At 42.5% G+C, this 19,521-nt stretch overlaps 1 protein-coding gene across 1 annotated transcript; it reads right to left on the reverse strand.

Moving 5' to 3' along the window:
• Positions 1-171: 171 nt before the first annotated feature.
• On the reverse strand, positions 172-16,469 carry LOC307081623 (protocadherin-16-like; the record flags this gene model as incomplete). Its single annotated transcript, XM_079744875.1, has 6 exons — positions 172-198; positions 665-1,732; positions 4,165-6,535; positions 7,393-8,357; positions 10,756-11,823; positions 14,067-16,469. The coding sequence occupies 6 exons, from the start codon at positions 16,467-16,469 to the stop codon at positions 172-174; spliced, it is 7,902 nt and encodes a 2,633-aa protein (XP_079601001.1).
• Positions 16,470-19,521: the final 3,052 nt, after the last annotated feature.

Here is a 19,521-nt window from a genome sequence, read left to right on the forward strand (position 1 = left end):
CGGCCCCATCGTTTTAGGAATCTGTTTGTCTCTTATAACCTTTGCACATTGGCCCAGAGTAGCGATGTCCTCGTTGATAAAATGTAATACGTACAAAATAATACTCCAATCTAAACCAAAGATCTTCCATAAAATAACCAAATAGTCCACATCCCAAGCACCGGGAGCTGTTCACCTAAGCAGCACGTCGCGTCCACTCTGAGGAAGAGTAGCGGTGACTCTGACCTCATAAGACGTATTCAAACGGTGAACAGCGACTCTATATGCAAGGAACATGCATGTACATCCTCACAGATTCTACTGGAATTCGTTTTTCGATTACTGTATTCAACACAACTTCACTTCATTCCAAAGACATAATTTCCCATACATATTGATCCAACAAAGCCTATAACATTTAAAATAAATAACGGCTTGCAAAATTTAATTGGTAAATTATGAATTGGAAAAACTAGTTTTCGTTAGTGTAGGCCTATTTCATTTAGTATTACAACATTATTAAGTTGCATTGTGTATGCCCACATGTCATGATGAAGCATGAAGGCAACTCAATTAAATAAATGATCTTCAAAAATTAAATAGATGACGTTTAATGTTTTAAGGGGTTAAAATATGAATGAGAACAAACCAATTAAACACATGAATTGTTTGCTGCAGTCCTCACCTGCAGCGTGGAGGGTGCTGAGCCGCTCGTCTCTGTGAGGCCAGTGCTCCGTGGTAAACTGGACACTATGTACCTGGAGCCCTTTGGCGCTGGCTGTCTAACCACCAGCTTTCCTTTCCTGGTCTCCGCTAGAAACATGCTGTACCAGTAGGCATCGTTGGACACCAGAGTGGAATCTGCAAAAGAGTTCCTCTCACTGACCACACTGTTCCTGCAGGGAGGAGCAGCTTTGCTGGACTTGGGTTTCTGACACTTGAGAACGATGGTGACCAATATGGTGATCAACAAGAGAAAGGACACCGAGCCCAGGCCGATGACCAGATACAGATTTAAGTCTGAAAAGATGTCGTACTCTAGGGGCACTTCGGTCATGTCCGAGTTGGCCTTGACCGCGGTCTCCACTGTGGACAGCTTGATGGTAACGGTAGCAGAGAGAGCGGGCTCTCCGTTGTCCTTGGCGACCACAACAAGCCGTTGGAGACGGGGATCTCTGTAACTGAACATTCTCATGGTGCGGATCTCTCCGTTGTACTGGTCCAGACTGAACAAGGTGGCGTCCGTCACCTGTAGAAACTGGTAGGTAATCCTTGAGTTCAACACAGAGTCGCCGTCGATAGCAATCACCTTGGAAACCAGAGAGCCTTTATCGGTGGATCTGGGGATCTTCTCCTCCACCACTGAGCCGTGAGCGCGCCATGGGGACACTATGACTGGAGTGTTGTCATTCTGGTCCACAATAATGATGTGGACAGTCACATTACTGCTGAGTGGAGGAACACCAGAGTCTCTGGCCTCAATGTGAAAAAGAAACTCCTTCTCAATCTCATGGTCAAACGTCTTCAGAGCATAGAGTTTACCGTTCTCTGGGCTAATGGAAAACAGCATGGACATGGAGGTGTTGGCTATCTCCCTCTCTATGATGAAATACACTAGATACTGGTTTTCATGGAGGTCTGGGTCGTACGCAGTGAGAGAATCTAGCAAGGCTCCAGGAGCATTATTCTCCATCACACGTATGGTATAGCAAGACTGAGGGAACTGGGGGACATTATCATTAACATCCAGTAGCTCTAAAGTCATGGTTTCATTATCAGATAATGGTGGAGAACCTCTGTCTGTAACTGTGAATGTTATTTCGTATTCAGGAGCTTTTTCTCTGTCCAGTGATTCAGAGACAACTAACTCAAAGAAATTACCTGACGATTCCTTTAGTTTAAAAGGTAAATTTGCTGGAATTGTAAGATCAATTTTACCATTATCACCAGAATCCTTATCACTGATACTAACAACTGCTATCACAGTGCCTAATTCAGCATTCTCCTTTATGGGACTCTGAAATGATTTAATAGATATCTCTGGGTGATTGTCGTTCATGTCTTCTACTAAAATTCTTATTTTGCACTGTCCTGATAAAGCATTTAACCCTTTATCCATGGCTATAATTTCCATATCATAAATCCTGAAGTCTTCATAGTTTAACATGCCTTTTACAGTAAGCTCTCCGTTAGATGGATTTATATTAAACATTTCTTGGGTTTTCTCTGAGGTGTAGAGACTATACGAGTAGGTTATGTCAGCGTTTAAACCCTCGTCTGAGTCTGTAGCATTCAGTTGAACGACGAGGCTTCCAATCGGAGAGTTTTCCATAACCTTAATATTATATTCCTCCTTGTCGAAGGTAGGAATGTTGTCGTTAATGTCCAGGACATGAACAATCACGCTGGCAGTACCGGAGCGGGTCGGTGTACCGCCGTCAACCGCGCTGAGAACTAAATGATGTACGGCCTGCTTCTCTCGGTCCAAAGCCTTTTTCAAGATTAAGTCAGCAGACTTCGACCCATCCCTACCAGTTTGTACCTCGATATTAAAATGTTCACTTTCACTTAAATGGTACGTTTTGACTGAGTTCGTTCCAACATCGGGGTCTACTGCATTACTCAGGGAAAATCTTTCCCCTGCTGACGTCGACTCAGCAATGTCCAAACGTATTGCGTCTCTTCGGAAATGTGGGGCATTGTCGTTTATATCCAAAATTTCCAATTCTATATTAAACATTCGTAACGGATTTTCAAGTATGACCTCTAGTTTTAGATAGCAAGGAGATGTTTTTGCTTGGCAGATGTTTTCCCTGTCAATTTTCTCCACAATATACAGCTCCCCCGTCTCTTTGTTCACGTCAAAATATTTTTTGTTCGCCACAATATCCAGGCGCATCTTTCTTTCACTGAGCGTTTCCACATCCAAGTCCAGATCTGCGGCCAAATTGGCAACAACGGATCCTTCTTTCAATTCTTCAGATATAGAATAATGAGTCGCTGCATTTGATAATTGCCAAAGAGCGAACAAAAGTATAGGTTTCCAGACAAACCGTTGTCCCATTGTTTTAGGCCAATGCGAATCCATTTCTTGAATCGAGGTATATTTCACTTAAAAACAAAAACAATTTCTCCGTTTTACCGTTTGTGTTCGTTGTTTGTTCGACTATGATGCATCCTCTGAAAAATGAGTACTCACAATAAGTCCCGTCTTTCTGCTAAACCTGCAAGCATGGCTTTGGTCGATGGGGCTGACAATTTGAAAATGCAAGGAGAGGCTACTCAAGCCTTTGAACGAGACAACAGCGCCACATGCCGTACGACATCAACCACTTCGCCCTCAATAAATAGTCTACCAATCACTGTAGTATACAAATATTATGAATTAAATGTAAATCAATGATTTCTCTTTTTTAAATTATATTGTGATAGCCATTCTTAGGCATTCCCCTACAAGTGATTCATATGGGTGGAATTGAAAGAGGCTTTGCAATTCAAGTTGTCACCTGCAGAGTGAAATTTAAAAAAGTGAATCGAAATTATCTATTACAATTAATCAGAATAATACAATGAATTGTTTGATGCAGTCCTCATTAATATCCTCGTTGATACAACGTTATGTATACACAAAGGATCCTCCAATCTAAGCCAAAGACCTTGCACAAATCAACAAAATAGTCTAAATCCCTATTCTAGCACCGGGAGCTCTTCACTTGCGCAGCTCGTGAGGTCAAGACTGAGGAAGTGCATTGATGACTGTGACCTCATAAGATAATTTCAAATGGTGAACAGCGACTCTATACGCAAAGAACACGCATGTACTTCCTCGAAGATAATACTGGAAATCATATTTTGATTAATATCTTCACAAAAACCTCCCTTCATATCAAAGTCACACTTTCCCAATCATTCGTCCAAGAAAGCCAACGGTTATAAATGATTATCAATAAATAATGGTTTGTTATAAAAATAGTGCATATTACTGCACTTAGTCTTTTTGTGCGACTTATTCTGAATTGCTAAAAATGAGGTTACGTTTTGCATGTACACATGTCACAAGGATGGATAAAACAATTCAATAAATCAATTAATTTCGAAACCAAAATGGATTAAATCTTATACAGAGCCAGAATGTATGTTAGAAATCCCCAGATGAACACATCAATTGTTTGCTGCAGTCCTCACCTGCAGCGTGGAGGGTGCTGAGCCGCTCGTCTCTGTGAGGCCAGTGCTCCGTGGTAAACTGGACACTATGTACCTGGAGCCCTTTGGCGCTGGCTGTCTAACCACCAGCTTTCCTTTCCTGGTCTCCGCTAGAAACATGCTGTACCAGTAGGCATCGTTGGACACCAGAGTGGAATCTGCAAAAGAGTTCCTCTCACTGACCACACTGTTCCTGCAGGGAGGAGCAGCTTTGCTGGACTTGGGTTTCTGACACTTGAGAACGATGGTGACCAATATGGTGATCAACAAGAGAAAGGACACCGAGCCCAGGCCGATGACCAGATACAGATTTAAGTCTGAAAAGATGTCGTACTCTAGGGGCACTTCGGTCATGTCCGAGTTGGCCTTGACCGCGGTCTCCACTGTGGACAGCTTGATGGTAACAGTAGCAGAGAGAGCGGGCTCTCCGTTGTCCTTGGCGACCACAACAAGCCGTTGGAGACGGGGATCTCTGTAACTGAACATTCTCATGGTCCGGATCTCTCCGTTGTACTGGTCCAGACTGAACAAGGTGGCGTCTGTCACCTGTAGAAACTGGTAGGTAATCCTTGAGTTCAACACAGAGTCGCCGTCGATAGCAATCACCTTGGAAACCAGAGAGCCTTTATCGGTGGATCTGGGGATCTTCTCCTCCACCACTGAGCCGTGAGCGCGCCATGGGGACACTATGACTGGAGTGTTGTCATTCTGGTCCACAATAATGATGTGGACAGTCACATTACTGCTGAGTGGAGGAACACCAGAGTCTCTGGCCTCAATGTGGAAAAGAAACTCCTTCTCAATCTCATGGTCAAACGTCTTCAGAGCATAGAGTTTACCGTTCTCTGGGCTAATGGAGAACAGCATGGACATGGAGGTGTTGGCTATCTCCCTCTCTATGATGAAATACACAAGATACTGGTTTTCATGGAGGTCTGGGTCGTACGCAGTGAGACAATCTAGCAAGGCTCCAGGAGCATTATTCTCCATCACACGTATGGTATAGAAAGATTGAGGGAACTGGGGGACATTATCATTAACATCCAGTAGCTCTAACGTCATGGTTTCATTATCAGATAATGGAGGAGAACCTCTGTCTGTAACTGTAAACGTTATTTCGTATTCAGGAGCTTTTTCTCTATCTAGCAATACAGAGACAACTAACTCAAAGAAATTACCTGACGATTCCTTTAGTTTAAACGGTAAATTAGCTGGAATTGTAAGATCAATTTGACCATTATCACCGGAATCCTTATCACTGATACTAACAACTGCTATTACAGTGCCTAATTCAGCATTCTCCTTGATAGGACTCTGAAATGATTTAATAGATATCTCTGGGTGATTGTCGTTCATGTCCTCAACTAAAATTCTTATTTTGCACTGTCCCGATAAGGCGTTAACCCCTTTATCCATGGATATGATTTCCATGTCATAAATCCTGAAATCTTCATAGTTTAACATGCCTTTTACAGTGAGCTCTCCGTTAGATGGATTTATACTAAACATTTCTTGGGTTTTCTCTGAGGTGTAGAGACTATACGAGTACGTTATGTCAGCGTTTGAACCCTCGTCTGAGTCTGTTGCATTCAGTTTAACGACGAGGCTTCCAATCGGAGAGTTCTCCATAACCTTAATGTGATATTCCTCCTTGTCGAAGGTAGGAGTGTTGTCGTTAATGTCCAGGACATGAACAATCACGCTGGCAGTACCGGAGCGGGTCGGTGTACCGCCGTCAACCGCGCTGAGAACTAAATGATGAACGGCCTCCTTCTCTCGGTCCAAAGCCTTTTTCAAGATTAATTCAGCAAACTTTGACCCATCCCTCCCAGTTTGTATTTCGATATTAAAATGGTCACTTTCACTTAAATAGTATGTTTTGACTGAGTTCGTTCCAACATCGGGGTCTACTGCATTGCTCAGGGAAAACCGTTCCCCTGCTGACGTCGACTCGGCTATGTCCAAACGTATTGAGTCTCGTCGGAATTGAGGTGCATTGTCGTTTATATCCAAAATTTCCAATTCAATATTAAATATACGTACTGGATTTTCAAGAATGATCTCTAGCTTCAGATAGCATGAAGATGAAGACTTAGTAGTGCAAATATGTTCCCTGTCAATTTTCTCCACAATATACAGCTGGCCAGTCTCTTTGTTCACATCAAAATATTTCTTGTTCGCCACAATATCCAGGCGCATCTTTCTTTCACTGAGCGTTTCTACATCCAATTTCAGATCTTCGGCCAGATTGGCAACAACTGATCCTTCTTTCAATTCTTCCGGAATGGCATAATGCGTTACGCAAGATGACATTTGCAGAAAAGCGATGAAAACAAAGACGCTCCGGACGTACCTTTTTCTTAGCCGTTGTGTATCTGAATCCATTGTGTAATAATCAATTTGTCCCGATAAATGTCTGTATATGTTTAATTTCCAATGTCCCAAAGCTTACGGTCGTTTTGGTATTTTTCTAAATTGCACTATAAGGATGAATCAAAAACGCGTATTGGCCAATATTTCGCAGAATACACCCTCTTTCTCCCAGACATCCAGGCTGACTGAACATAAACGACTTCTGACACCCGATTGTTCAAACGAGGGAACAGCGCCACACCACGGCTGAATTGAAAATCAAACACAGGGCAAAGCAAATCCTGGTACCATTTTATTTTGGATCTATAACATGTGATTATCTGAAACACCAAATAACGACGAGGTCCAGATAAGAAGCCAAATTAGGGACCACCGAACCGTCCTTCATTTCCTCGGCTCTTGAATGGAGAGTCAATGCATCTGCTGATTTTACATTGATTATTATATTCAACAAAACCTCACTTGTTTTCAAAGTCACACTCTCCCAATCATTCGTCCCACAAGCCATACGGGAATAAAGATTATCAATAAAAAATGGTTTGTTAAAATAATAGTGCATGTAACTGTATTTTGTCTTTTTCTGCCACTTATTATGAATTACTAAAATGAAGTTACGTTTTGCATGTACACGTCACAATGATGGATGCAACTATTCAATGATATCGATTAATTTCAAAACCAAAATGGATTAATCATTTTAAAAAGCTAGAATATATGTTAGCAATCCCAAGATGAACACATGAATTGTTTGCCTCAGTCCTCACCTGCAGCGTGGAGGGTGCTGAGCCGCTCGTCTCTGTGAGGCCAGTGCTCCGTGGTAAACTGGACACTATGTACCTGGAGCCCTTTGGCGCTGGCTGTCTAACCACCAGCTTTCCTTTCCTGGTCTCCGCTAGAAACATGCTGTACCAGTAGGCATCGTTGGACACCAGAGTGGAATCTGCAAAAGAGTTCCTCTCACTGACCACACTGTTCCTGCAGGGAGGAGCAGCTTTGCTGGACTTGGGTTTCTGACACTTGAGAACGATGGTGACCAATATGGTGATCAACAAGAGAAAGGACACCGAGCCCAGGCCGATGACCAGATACAGATTTAAGTCTGAAAAGATGTCGTACTCTAGGGGCACTTCGGTCATGTCCGAGTTGGCCTTGACCGCGGTCTCCACTGTGGACAGCTTGATGGTAACGGTAGCAGAGAGAGCGGGCTCTCCGTTGTCCTTGGCGACCACAACAAGCCGTTGGAGACGGGGATCTCTGTAACTGAACATTCTCATGGTGCGGATCTCTCCGTTGTACTGGTCCAGACTGAACAAGGTGGCGTCCGTCACCTGTAGAAACTGGTAGGTAATCCTTGAGTTCAACACAGAGTCGCCGTCGATAGCAATCACCTTGGAAACCAGAGAGCCTTTATCGGTGGATCTGGGGATCTTCTCCTCCACCACTGAGCCGTGAGCGCGCCATGGGGACACTATGACTGGAGTGTTGTCATTCTGGTCCACAATAATGATGTGGACAGTCACATTACTGCTGAGTGGAGGAACACCAGAGTCTCTGGCCTCAATGTGGAAAAGAAACTCCTTCTCAATCTCATGGTCAAACGTCTTCAGAGCATAGAGTTTACCGTTCTCTGGGCTAATGGAGAACAGCATGGACATGGAGGTGTTGGCTATCTCCCTCTCTATGATGAAATACACTAGATACTGGTTTTCATGGAGGTCTGGGTCGTACGCAGTGAGACAATCTAGCAAGGCTCCAGGAGCATTATTCTCCATCACACGTATGGTATAGAAAGACTGAGCGAACTGGGGGACATTATCATTAACATCCAGTAGCTCTAAAGTCATGGTTTCATTATCAGATAATGAAGGAGAACCTCTGTCTGCAACTGTAAATGTTATTTCGTATTCAGGAGCTTTTTCTCTGTCCAGCGATTCAGAGACAACTAACTCAAAGAAATTACCTGACGATTCCTTTAGTTTAAAAGGTAAATAAGCTGGAATTGTAAGATCAACTTTACCATTTTCACCAGAATCCTTATCACTGATACTAACAACTGCTATTACAATGCCTAATTCAGCATTCTCCTTGATGGGACTCTGAAAGGATTTAATAGATATCTCTGGGTGATTGTCGTTCATGTCTTCTACTAAAATTCTTATTTTGCACTGTCCTGATAAAGCGTTTGCCCCTTTATCCATGGCTAGGATTTCCATATCATAAATCCTGAAATCCTCATAGTTTAACATGCCTTTTACAGTAAGCTCTCCGTTAGATGGATTTATATTAAACATTTCTTGGGTTTTCTCTGAGGTGTAGAGACTATACGAGTACGTTATGTCAGCGTTTGAACCCTCGTCTGAGTCTGTAGCATTCAGTTGAACGACGAGGCTTCCAATCGGAGAGTTTTCCATAACCTTAATGTTATATTCCTCTTTGTCGAAGGTAGGAGTGTTGTCGTTAATGTCCAGGACATGAACAATCACGCTGGCAGTACCGGAGCGGGTCGGTGTACCGCCGTCAACTGCGCTTACAACTAAATGATGAACGGCTTGCTGCTCTCTGTCCAAAGCCTTTTTCAAGATTAATTCTGCAAACTTTGACCCATCTCTCCCAGTTTGTAATTCGATATTAAAATGTTCGCTTTCACTTAAATAGTACGTTTTGACTGAGTTCGATCCAACATCGGGGTCTACTGCATTACTCAGGGAAAACCGTTCCCCTGCTGACGTCGACTCGGCTATGTCCAAACGTATTGAGTCTCGTCGGAATTGTGGGGCATTGTCGTTTATATCTAAAATTTCCAATTCAATATTAAATATTCGTACGGGATTTTCAAGTATGACCTCTAGTTTTAGATAGCAGAGAATAGATGTTTTGGTTGGGCAGATGTGTTCCCGATCGATTTTCTCCACAATATACAGCTCGCCCGTCTCTTTGTTCACGTCAAAATATTTTTTGTTTGCCACAATATCCAGGCGCATCTTTCTTTCACTGAGCGTTTCCACATCCAAGTCCAGATCTGCGGCCAAATTAGCAACAACGGATCCTTCTTTCAATTCTTCGGATATAGAATAATGAGTCACTGCATTTGATAATTGCCAAAGAGCGAACAAAAGTATAGGGTTCAAGACATACCTTTGTCTCATTGTTGTAGCCCTATTCGAATCCATTTCTTGAATCGAGGTATATATTACTTCAAAACAAAAACTATTTCCCCGTTTTACAGTTTGTGTTCGTTATTTGTCCAAATACAATGTATCTACTGAAAAAGGAGTAATCACAATAAATCCCGTCTTTCTGCCAAACCTGCAATCATCGCTGTGGCCGAATGGGCTGACAATTTGGAAATGCAAGGAGAGGCTACTCGATCCCTTGAACGAGACCACAGCGCCACATGCCGTACGACATCAACCAATTTGCCCTCAATAAATACCTATCGCTGTAGTATAACAATATTATGAATTAAAAATAAATTAAGGATTTTCCTCTTTTTAATTAAAATGGATTAATATGAGTGGAATTGGAAGAGACTTGGCAATTGAGTATCTTACCTGCCGAGCACAATTAAAAAATGTACTTATCTATTACAATTCATCATTATAATGCAATGAATAACTTGATGCAGTCGTCATTGATGTCCTCGTTGATGCAACGTAATGCGTCTACAAAATAGTCCTACAACTTAAGCCGTAGATCTTGCTGAAAATAACCAAATAGTCCAAGTTCCAATTCTAGCAACAGAAGCTTTTCACTTGCGCAGCTCCGGGCATCCACTCTGAGGTAATGCAACTGTGACTGTGACCTTATGAGACGTGTTCAAATGGTGAACAGCGACTCAATACGCAAATAGCACGCATTTACATCCCCACAAATTCTACTCGAAATCGTTTCAAAGAAATCTAACTTGATTTCAAAGTCACACTTTCCCGTATATTTGTTTAGCAAAGCAAACAGCAATAATAATATGATCAGTAAATGGTTGTTTCCTCGATTAAAGCATGCGACTGTACTGAGGCTTTTTCTTTAGAGCAATTTATGTTGAACTACTAAAAAATGTTTTATTTTGCATGTGTACATGTTAAAATGATAGATAAATACAAGTCAATGACATTAATTATTCTCTAAAATGAAATGGATAAAATGGTTTAAAGAGGTAGAAATTCCCAGGTGAACACAAGAATTGTTTGCCTCAGTCCTCACCTGCAGCGTGGAGGGTGCTGAGCCGCTCGTCTCTGTGAGGCCAGTGCTCCGTGGTAAACTGGACACTATGTACCTGGAGCCCTTTGGCGCTGGCTGTCTAACCACCAGCTTTCCTTTCCTCGTCTCCGCTAGAAACATGCTGTACCAGTAGGCATCGTTGGACACCAGAGTGGAATCTGCAAAAGAGTTCCTCTCACTGACCACACTGTTCCTGCAGGGAGGAGCAGCTTTGCTGGACTTGGGTTTCTGACACTTGAGAACGATGGTGACCAATATGGTGATCAACAAGAGAAAGGACACCGAGCCCAGGCCGATGACCAGATACAGATTTAAGTCTGAAAAGATGTCGTACTCTAGGGGCACTTCGGTCATGTCCGAGTTGGCCTTGACCGCGGTCTCCACTGTGGACAGCTTGATGGTAACGGTAGCAGAGAGAGCGGGCTCTCCGTTGTCCTTGGCGACCACAACAAGCCGTTGGAGACGGGGATCTCTGTAACTGAACATTCTCATGGTGCGGATCTCTCCGTTGTACTGGTCCAGACTGAACAAGGTGGCGTCCGTCACCTGTAGAAACTGGTAGGTAATCCTTGAGTTCAACACAGAGTCGCCGTCGATAGCAATCACCTTGGAAACCAGAGAGCCTTTATCGGTGGATCTGGGGATCTTCTCCTCCACCACTGAGCCGTGAGCGCGCCATGGGGACACTATGACTGGAGTGTTGTCATTCTGGTCCACAATAATGATGTGGACAGTCACATTACTGCTGAGTGGAGGAAAGCCAGAGTCTCTGGCCTCAATGTGGAAAAGAAACTCCTTCTCAATCTCATGGTCAAACGTCTTCAGGGCATAGAGTTTACCGTTCTCTGGGCTAATGGAGAACAGCATGGACATGGAGGTGTTGGCTATCTCCCTCTCTATGATGAAATACACTAGATACTGGTTTTCATGGAGGTCTGGGTCGTACGCAGTGAGAGAATCTAGCAAGGCTCCAGGAGCATTATTCTCCATCACACGTATAGTATAGAAAGACTGAGGGAACTGGGGGACATTATCATTAACATCCAGTAGCTCTAAGGTCATGGTTTCATTATCAGATAATGGAGGAGAACCTCTGTCTGTTACTGTAAACGTGATGTCATATTCTGGAACCTTCTCCCGGTCCAATGGTTCTGAAACAACCAGCTCAAAATAATTATCAGAAGACTCCCTTAATTTGAAAGGCATATTTTCAGGAATCCGGATGTCAACGACTCCATTATCCCCTGAGTCTTTATCACTAACGCTCACCACAGCTATGACCGAGTCTACTTCTATGTTTTCCTTGACAGGACTTTGAAAGGACTTGATTGAAATCCCAGGATGGTTGTCATTCATGTCCTCCACTACAACCGTTACTTTGCATTGCCCTGATAAGGCCGGTGCACCTTTATCCGTTGCTATCACTTCCATGTCATAAAGCTTAAAATCCTCATAGTTCAGTACTCCTTTCACTGTTATCTCTCCCGTGTGAGGGTTTACATTGAATGTATTTTGGGTCATTTCTGAAGTATACAAACTGTACATGTATTCTATTGCTGCATTAGATCCATCATCTAAGTCTGTTGCATTAGGTTTAAGCACAAGGCTTCCGATTGGAGAGTTTTCCATTATTTTTATTGTATAATGCTCTTTGTCAAACTGCGGGGCGTTGTCATTAGTGTCCAACACCCGAACCGTAATGCTCGCTGTGCCGGTGCGCGAAGGTGTCCCGCCATCTACAGCGGTGAGAATTAGATTATGGACGGCCTGCTGCTCACGGTCCAGCGCCTTTTTAAGAATAAGATCGGCGAACTTTGAACCATCTCTTCCCGTTTGAATTTCAATATCAAAATGGTCGCTGGCACTCAAAAAATACGTTTTTAAAGAATTCGATCCAACATCCGGATCAACTGCATTGTTTACAGAAAATCGTTCCCCGGCCTGAGTTGCCTCTGAAATGTCCAATTCATTTGCGTCCCTCCTAAAATGAGGGGTATTATCGTTTATATCCAATATTTCTACTTCAATAAAGAATATACGTTTTGGGTTTTCAACAATAGCTTCTAATTTTAAAAAACACGATGTCTTCGTTGTACAAAGATATTCCCTGTCAATCCTCTCGACAATATACAAGTCCCCAGTCTCTTTGTTCACGTCCAGATATTTCTTGTTCGCTACGATTTCGAGTCGAATCATCCGTTTGGAAAGCATCTTAACGTCGAGGCCCAGATCAGAACCCAAATTAGCGACCACTGAACCTTCCTCCATTTCCTCGTCTATTGAGTAGTGAGTCACTGCATCTGCTGATTTCCATGAAGCAAAGGAAATACAAATCAACACATACCGAGTCCAGCTCTTGATATTACATTTCGGCTCCATCGTTTTAGGAATCTGTTTTTCTTCTGTGACCTTTACACATTTGCCCAGATTAATGTCCTCAGTGATAAATACGTACAAAATAATCCTCCAATCTATGCCAAAATTATTGACGAAAACAACCAAATAGTCCACATCCCAATTCTAGCACCGGGAGCTGTTCAATTGTGCAGCTCGTGGCGTCCACTCTGAGCTAGCGCAGCGGTGGCTGTGACCTCATAAGACGTGTTCAAATGGTGAACAGCGACTCTATATGAAAGGAACACGCATGTACATCCTCACAGATAGTACCGGAAATCCTATTTCCGTTCTTGCATTTAACAAAACTTCCCTTGATTTCAACGTCATACTTCCCATACAGTCGTCCAACAAAGCAAACGGAAATAATATTATCAATAAATAATGGTTTATTTGATTATAACATAACTATACTGAGTTGTTTCCGTTGATGTCGTTTCTTTTGAACTATTAAAAAATATAGTTTATCTTTGAATGTACACGTCACAATGATGGATAAATACTATTCAATGAAATAGATAATACAACCATCAACTGACGGATAAGGCAGATGCAATGCCTTATAACCTTACCAGACAGATTAGTTAAAAGTTAAATAATCTCATCCATAGATAATGTGTCACAATGCCAACAGTGTTCACTTTGTATATCCAGTCGTACGTTTGTGTCTTAGGATGCTGAATAAGACTGAGATGTGTCTGTTAATATAATCTATTCAAATTAAAAAATATTCTATACTTTACGTTATATTTACATTCATACTTGTATACTCAAAGAAAACAAAAACCAATGATAGTCACAACATCAATTTCGAAAGCAAAAAAATACATATATTTTTTCGTGAGTAGCTATTAGAGATAATCTGAATATCCAAATGAATTATTTGACGCAGTCCTCACCTGCAGCGTGGAGGGTGCTGAGCCGCTCGTCTCTGTGAGGCCAGTGCTCCGTGGTAAACTGGACACTATGTACCTGGAGCCCTTTGGCGCTGGCTGTCTAACCACCAGCTTTCCTTTCCTGGTCTCCGCTAGAAACATGCTGTACCAGTAGGCATCGTTGGACACCAGAGTGGAATCTGCAAAAGAGTTCCTCTCACTGACCACACTGTTCCTGCAGGGAGGAGCAGCTTTGCTGGACTTGGGTTTCTGACACTTGAGAACGATGGTGACCAATATGGTGATCAACAAGAGAAAGGACACCGAGCCCAGGCCGATGACCAGATACAGATTTAAGTCTGAAAAGATGTCGTACTCTAGGGGCACTTCGGTCATGTCCGAGTTGGCCTTGACCGCGGTCTCCACTGTGGACAGCTTGATGGTAACGGTAGCAGAGAGAGCGGGCTCTCCGTTGTCCTTGGCGACCACAACAAGCCGTTGGAGACGGGGATCTCTGTAACTGAACATTCTCATGGTCCGGATCTCTCCGTTGTACTGGTCCAGACTGAACAAGGTGGCGTCCGTCACCTGTAGAAACTGGTAGGTAATCCTTGAGTTCAACACAGAGTCGCCGTCGATAGCAATCACCTTGGAAACCAGAGAGCCTTTATCGGTGGATCTGGGGATCTTCTCCTCCACCACTGAGCCGTGAGCGCGCCATGGGGACACTATGACTGGAGTGTTGTCATTCTGGTCCACAATAATGATGTGGACAGTCACATTACTGCTGAGTGGAGGAACACCAGAGTCTCTGGCCTCAATGTGGAAAAGAAACTCCTTCTCAATCTCATAGTCAAACGTCTTCAGAGCAAAGAGTTGACCATTCTCTGGGCTAATGGAGAACAGCATGGACATGGAGGTGTTGGCTATCTCCCTCTCTATGATGAAATACACTAGATACTGGTTTTCATGGAGGTCTGGGTCAACTGCAGTGATGGAACTCAACAACGATCCTGGCGCATTATTCTCCGTTACTCGTATAGTGTAAAACGACTGGGAGAACTGTGGCTCGTTGTCATTGATATCGAGTAAATGTACTGATATCGTTTCATTATCGGATAATGCGGGCGACCCAGAATCCGTTACAATTAACGTGACGTCATATTCGGCGAGACGTTCCCGGTCTAAAGGTTCTGATACAATGAGCTCGTAATGGTCGGGTCTTTCTGACGACTTATTGAGAATAAAAGGATGATGCGGTTGATGGATAGCTAGGCTTACTTTGCCATTATCTCCCGTGTCTTTGTCGCTTAATCCCACAATGGCTATTACCGTGCCTACTGGTGTATTCTCACTGACCGTGCTCTTAACCGACTGTATGGTGATCACCGGATGATTGTCATTCATATCTGTCACATGGACGACAACTCGACATTGGCCGTGTAACGGATGCAGTCCCTTGTCTTTGGCCTCAACGTGCATCTCATAGAACTTCATGTCCTCATAATCAATAGTACCCCTCACCGTTATCTCCCCGGTGCTCGGGTTCAAAGAAAATACATCTTGTGTTTTCTCCGACGTGTACAGGGTAAAGGAGTAGATTATGTCCGCATTCGCACCTTCGTCGAGATCCGTTGCGTTTAATTTAATCACCCGGGTACGAATAGGTGTATTTTCTGTCATGTTGATTGTATAAATCGGCTTGTCGAAATGTGGGGCGTTATCGTTTGTGTCTTGTACCCGAACTATGATGTTAGCGGTGCCTGAGCGCACCGGGACTCCGCCGTCAACTGCGGTCAGGACAAGGTGGTGAACGGCGCGCTGCTCTCTGTCTAAAGCTTTGGTCAGCACCAAGTCCACGTACTTGGTTCCGTCGCTGCCCGTTTGTATTTCGATCGTGAATTGCTCGCTGACGCTGAGTTTGTATGTCTTTACAGTGTTCACGTCAACGTCTGGGTCGACAGCATTCGGCAGCGAGAATCTCTCTCCTGGTGTGGCCGACTCAGACACGTCCAGTTCTACCCGGTCCCGTCTGAAGTGGGGAGCGTTATCGTTTATGTCTTTTATCTCCAGTTCAATGTTAAAAATGCGTAACGGACTCTCTATTATCAGATCCAGCTTAAGAAGACAAGAGTTAGTTGTCTTAGTTGGACAAAGGTTTTCCCTGTCCATTTTCTCAATGATATAGAGCTCTCCTGTATTTTTGTTAACATCTAAATATTTGTTGTTGTGGAAAATATCAAGTTTTACCTCCCGTTGGGCCAGACCTCCAGCCTCCAGTCCCAAGTCTGCCGCAATATTTGCTACAACCCAGCCTCTCTCCAACTCCTCCGGTATAGAGTACCTCGTCACGCCCAGTGCAGCGGGCCATATTCCACTTAGGACAAAGACTGCGAAGAAAGCTGGCGAAATCCTTCCCATTTGCATCCTTACGAAAGGGATGTTGTTTCCGAAAGCCATTGTTTTAATTGCACCACCGACTCGAAACGTTTCTTATTGTTTGCATATAGTAGGCCGGCAGACTACCTTTTTAACCAAACGTAAAAAATATATAGCATCGCTGTATTGTGTGCGTGCCGTTCCATTGCCTGTTTGAATGGGTGCGTCTTCGAAAGCAACACGAATCTGGTTGATTTAGTGGTGAACAGTGACACCATGTGACTGACCTTACACTCAAACAAACATCTAAGGGTGAGGTCAGGAAAAGATAAATAAGGACGTTTAATTTTGGCACTTTTTTGGCGTTGCAATAAGAACATAAACTTTGAAAAGCCTTTTCCTCTTCTTCTCATTGCTACATGGGTGCTTCTCTTTCAGTATAATTTTCGTCGTTGTGACGTCCTCACAGTTGTCTGATCAAAGATGTGCACATGGTGAGGGGACTGACACATTAAATCATACTTTTCAAAGACAAGCCTTTCACCTGAAAATGAATTAAAGTTATTTAATAAATATATTAAAGGTTGTACTATTCTGGCGATGTAACGAAAGCATAAAAGAGCAAGAAAGTACGATTTCAAAATGAACAACAGAACAAGTCATTTCCTTCTCTGCCCATGAACCATCTGAAGTGTTGCTTTCATAAACCTTTGACGGACTTCACCGCAAGATGGATTCCCAGAACAAGCAAAGATGCTCTGATTGGTCAGAAAGGATCCTGGGCTGGTCTGAATCTAAATGGAGATCTAAATAAAGCCTGAATTTGAAAGAGATATTCTAATATCTCACAATAAAATGATAGATCTTAAATCTTACCTGCAGCACCTTTTAAGGACTTTACTCCAAAACAAAACCTTAAACCTCTTTTCGTCATTCATAAATGGCTTATGAAACAAAACCTTACATATTGAAGCGATAATAGGAGTTGATCAATGTTAGGGATGGCTGGTACTTCTAGTCCAAAGCCCCAGAGAGAGAGAGAGTTGCACCATCTCTTTCACTCCATCAGACCAATTATTTTACAGAAAATGGTGGACCACGGAACCACTCAATACTGTAGTTCCAACATAGGGAGCTTGGAGCAGTCATGCTAGGAGCCTTTGCTTTCATTGATCTTTTCAAAGCCAAGATGTAAAAAATTAGTAGATGTTGAGACCCTCCTATTAGTGTAATTGTGAGGTTGTATAAATGACTGCACTGTTGGATGAAGTGGAATGAGTTGTGGAAAATACAACACTATCAACCCTAACTAGGAAAGACATCAGGAAAAGACTGAATACAGTTTAAGGTTTTTATTAAGAATTAGCATAGCAATACAAAAGCTGGGCTGGTCTGCAGAACAACTGCTTTTTCCAGCTTCGGCAAACAGTTCATATAGACTCGCTCTGTGATTCTGTGACATAATAACCTCCAAGGCAAGGTCTTGAAGCACAACTTGGTTAGTCACGTGGCAAAACTTCCAACCAGTTTTCCTACTCCATTAACTTCACCTCCCCTTATCTATCAGGGAACACCCAGGTCCCCTCATCCTTTAACCTCACCTTCCTTATCCATTCCTTTCACAACAACTTTAAACTATTAGGTTTTCTCAACCTCATCCGAATAATTACATTGTACAAGGAATATTCGTACATATGGGACAGAACATCGGACAATGTTTTTTAAGAAAACAAGAGTCTCTTCAGAAGACTCACCAAAGAATGACATTTATCTCTTCTAAATAGAGAATATAAGGCAAGACAATGATTATAATCCTTCTAAGGGTAGGATAATTATTCAACAAGTGCTAGGCTTTCCCTCCAACACCTTTTTGTGATAGTCCGAATGCTCCTGCTCAATTCGTCTATTTCCCCATCGTCTCTCTTTCAGCAGGGAGGCGGTACATCCCCCTCCCTCTCTGATTCCAGCCCGGCCCCTAGCAGTGCAGCCCACCATGATGGGCCAAAGGGCTGGGGGCTGCTGGTTAAAAGACAACACAGAGCCCTGAGCATAGACCAGGACGTTGACACACTGTCGGAGTTTGAGTAAGTAAAGTTTCATGGGGACATTAGGGACATATTAACAGATTAAGAATAATATTGAGTTCCTGGAATTCATGCCAAATATATGCAAATGTTTACAGGCCTACTATAGATAAATGCATTTTTCCTGTTGGTCATGAGTGTATTTACTATCTTGTTTCCTCATATAGGAAATCTAGGCTTTGTAAATTCGTTTTTTCTGAGCTTGTCGAGGCCTAAACAGTAGAAGATGATGCTCTCTTCTGTGCCCTTGACAACTGATTTCACACTAGAACTGATTGATAGATTATTCAAATATAAATAATGATTAAGTGAACAAGGTAAAAAGGTGGATTTTTCAAAAAATGTAAAATCTGCTTATTTATCCATCTTTAACCTCTAGAGGGCAGAATTGACCTTTTAATGCAAAATGATTCCTCGGAGGAATGTTGTACAAAAGCACAAGATGGACAATGTACAAACGACGTCCATCTTGTGTTTATCCCTTAAGATTATCATATGGATCTTATGATACCACATTGTTTAGATTAACGCATCAATTGATTTATTATATTCATTATTGTATCTTTGCATTTCAAATAAAGTAAAACAATAACAACAAAATGTAATTTAAGTGTGTGAATGACGTCCATGACGCACATTGTTGCCTTATTTATTTTCTATTGACCATCGTGTAATAGGCCAACAGATATATACATGTATTGGCATTATGAATTACGGTAATATAACAAATGTTTGAAAGTACACACATTGGTCAGGGCAATGTACAGCATATCCAACATTTTTATATTATGACTCACTGACGCCCTCTGCTGACGATATATAATTTGATTCCTTCTCTGACGCTCTCATAATGTTTGTTTCGCCTACATTTATATTAATGGCTATTATAGCATGAAAATAAAAAAGTTATTTTTTCACCCAGTTTAACGACGATTACAATTCAAGGAAATTATTAAGGTTAGAAAGGTAGCCTATTTTCATTGGGCACCTCCAGACTTTATTGGAGTCACATAGCT

This window comes from Pollachius pollachius, assembly GCF_949987615.1.
Source record: "Pollachius pollachius genome assembly, chromosome: 10".
NCBI lineage: Eukaryota > Metazoa > Chordata > Actinopteri > Gadiformes > Gadidae > Pollachius > Pollachius pollachius.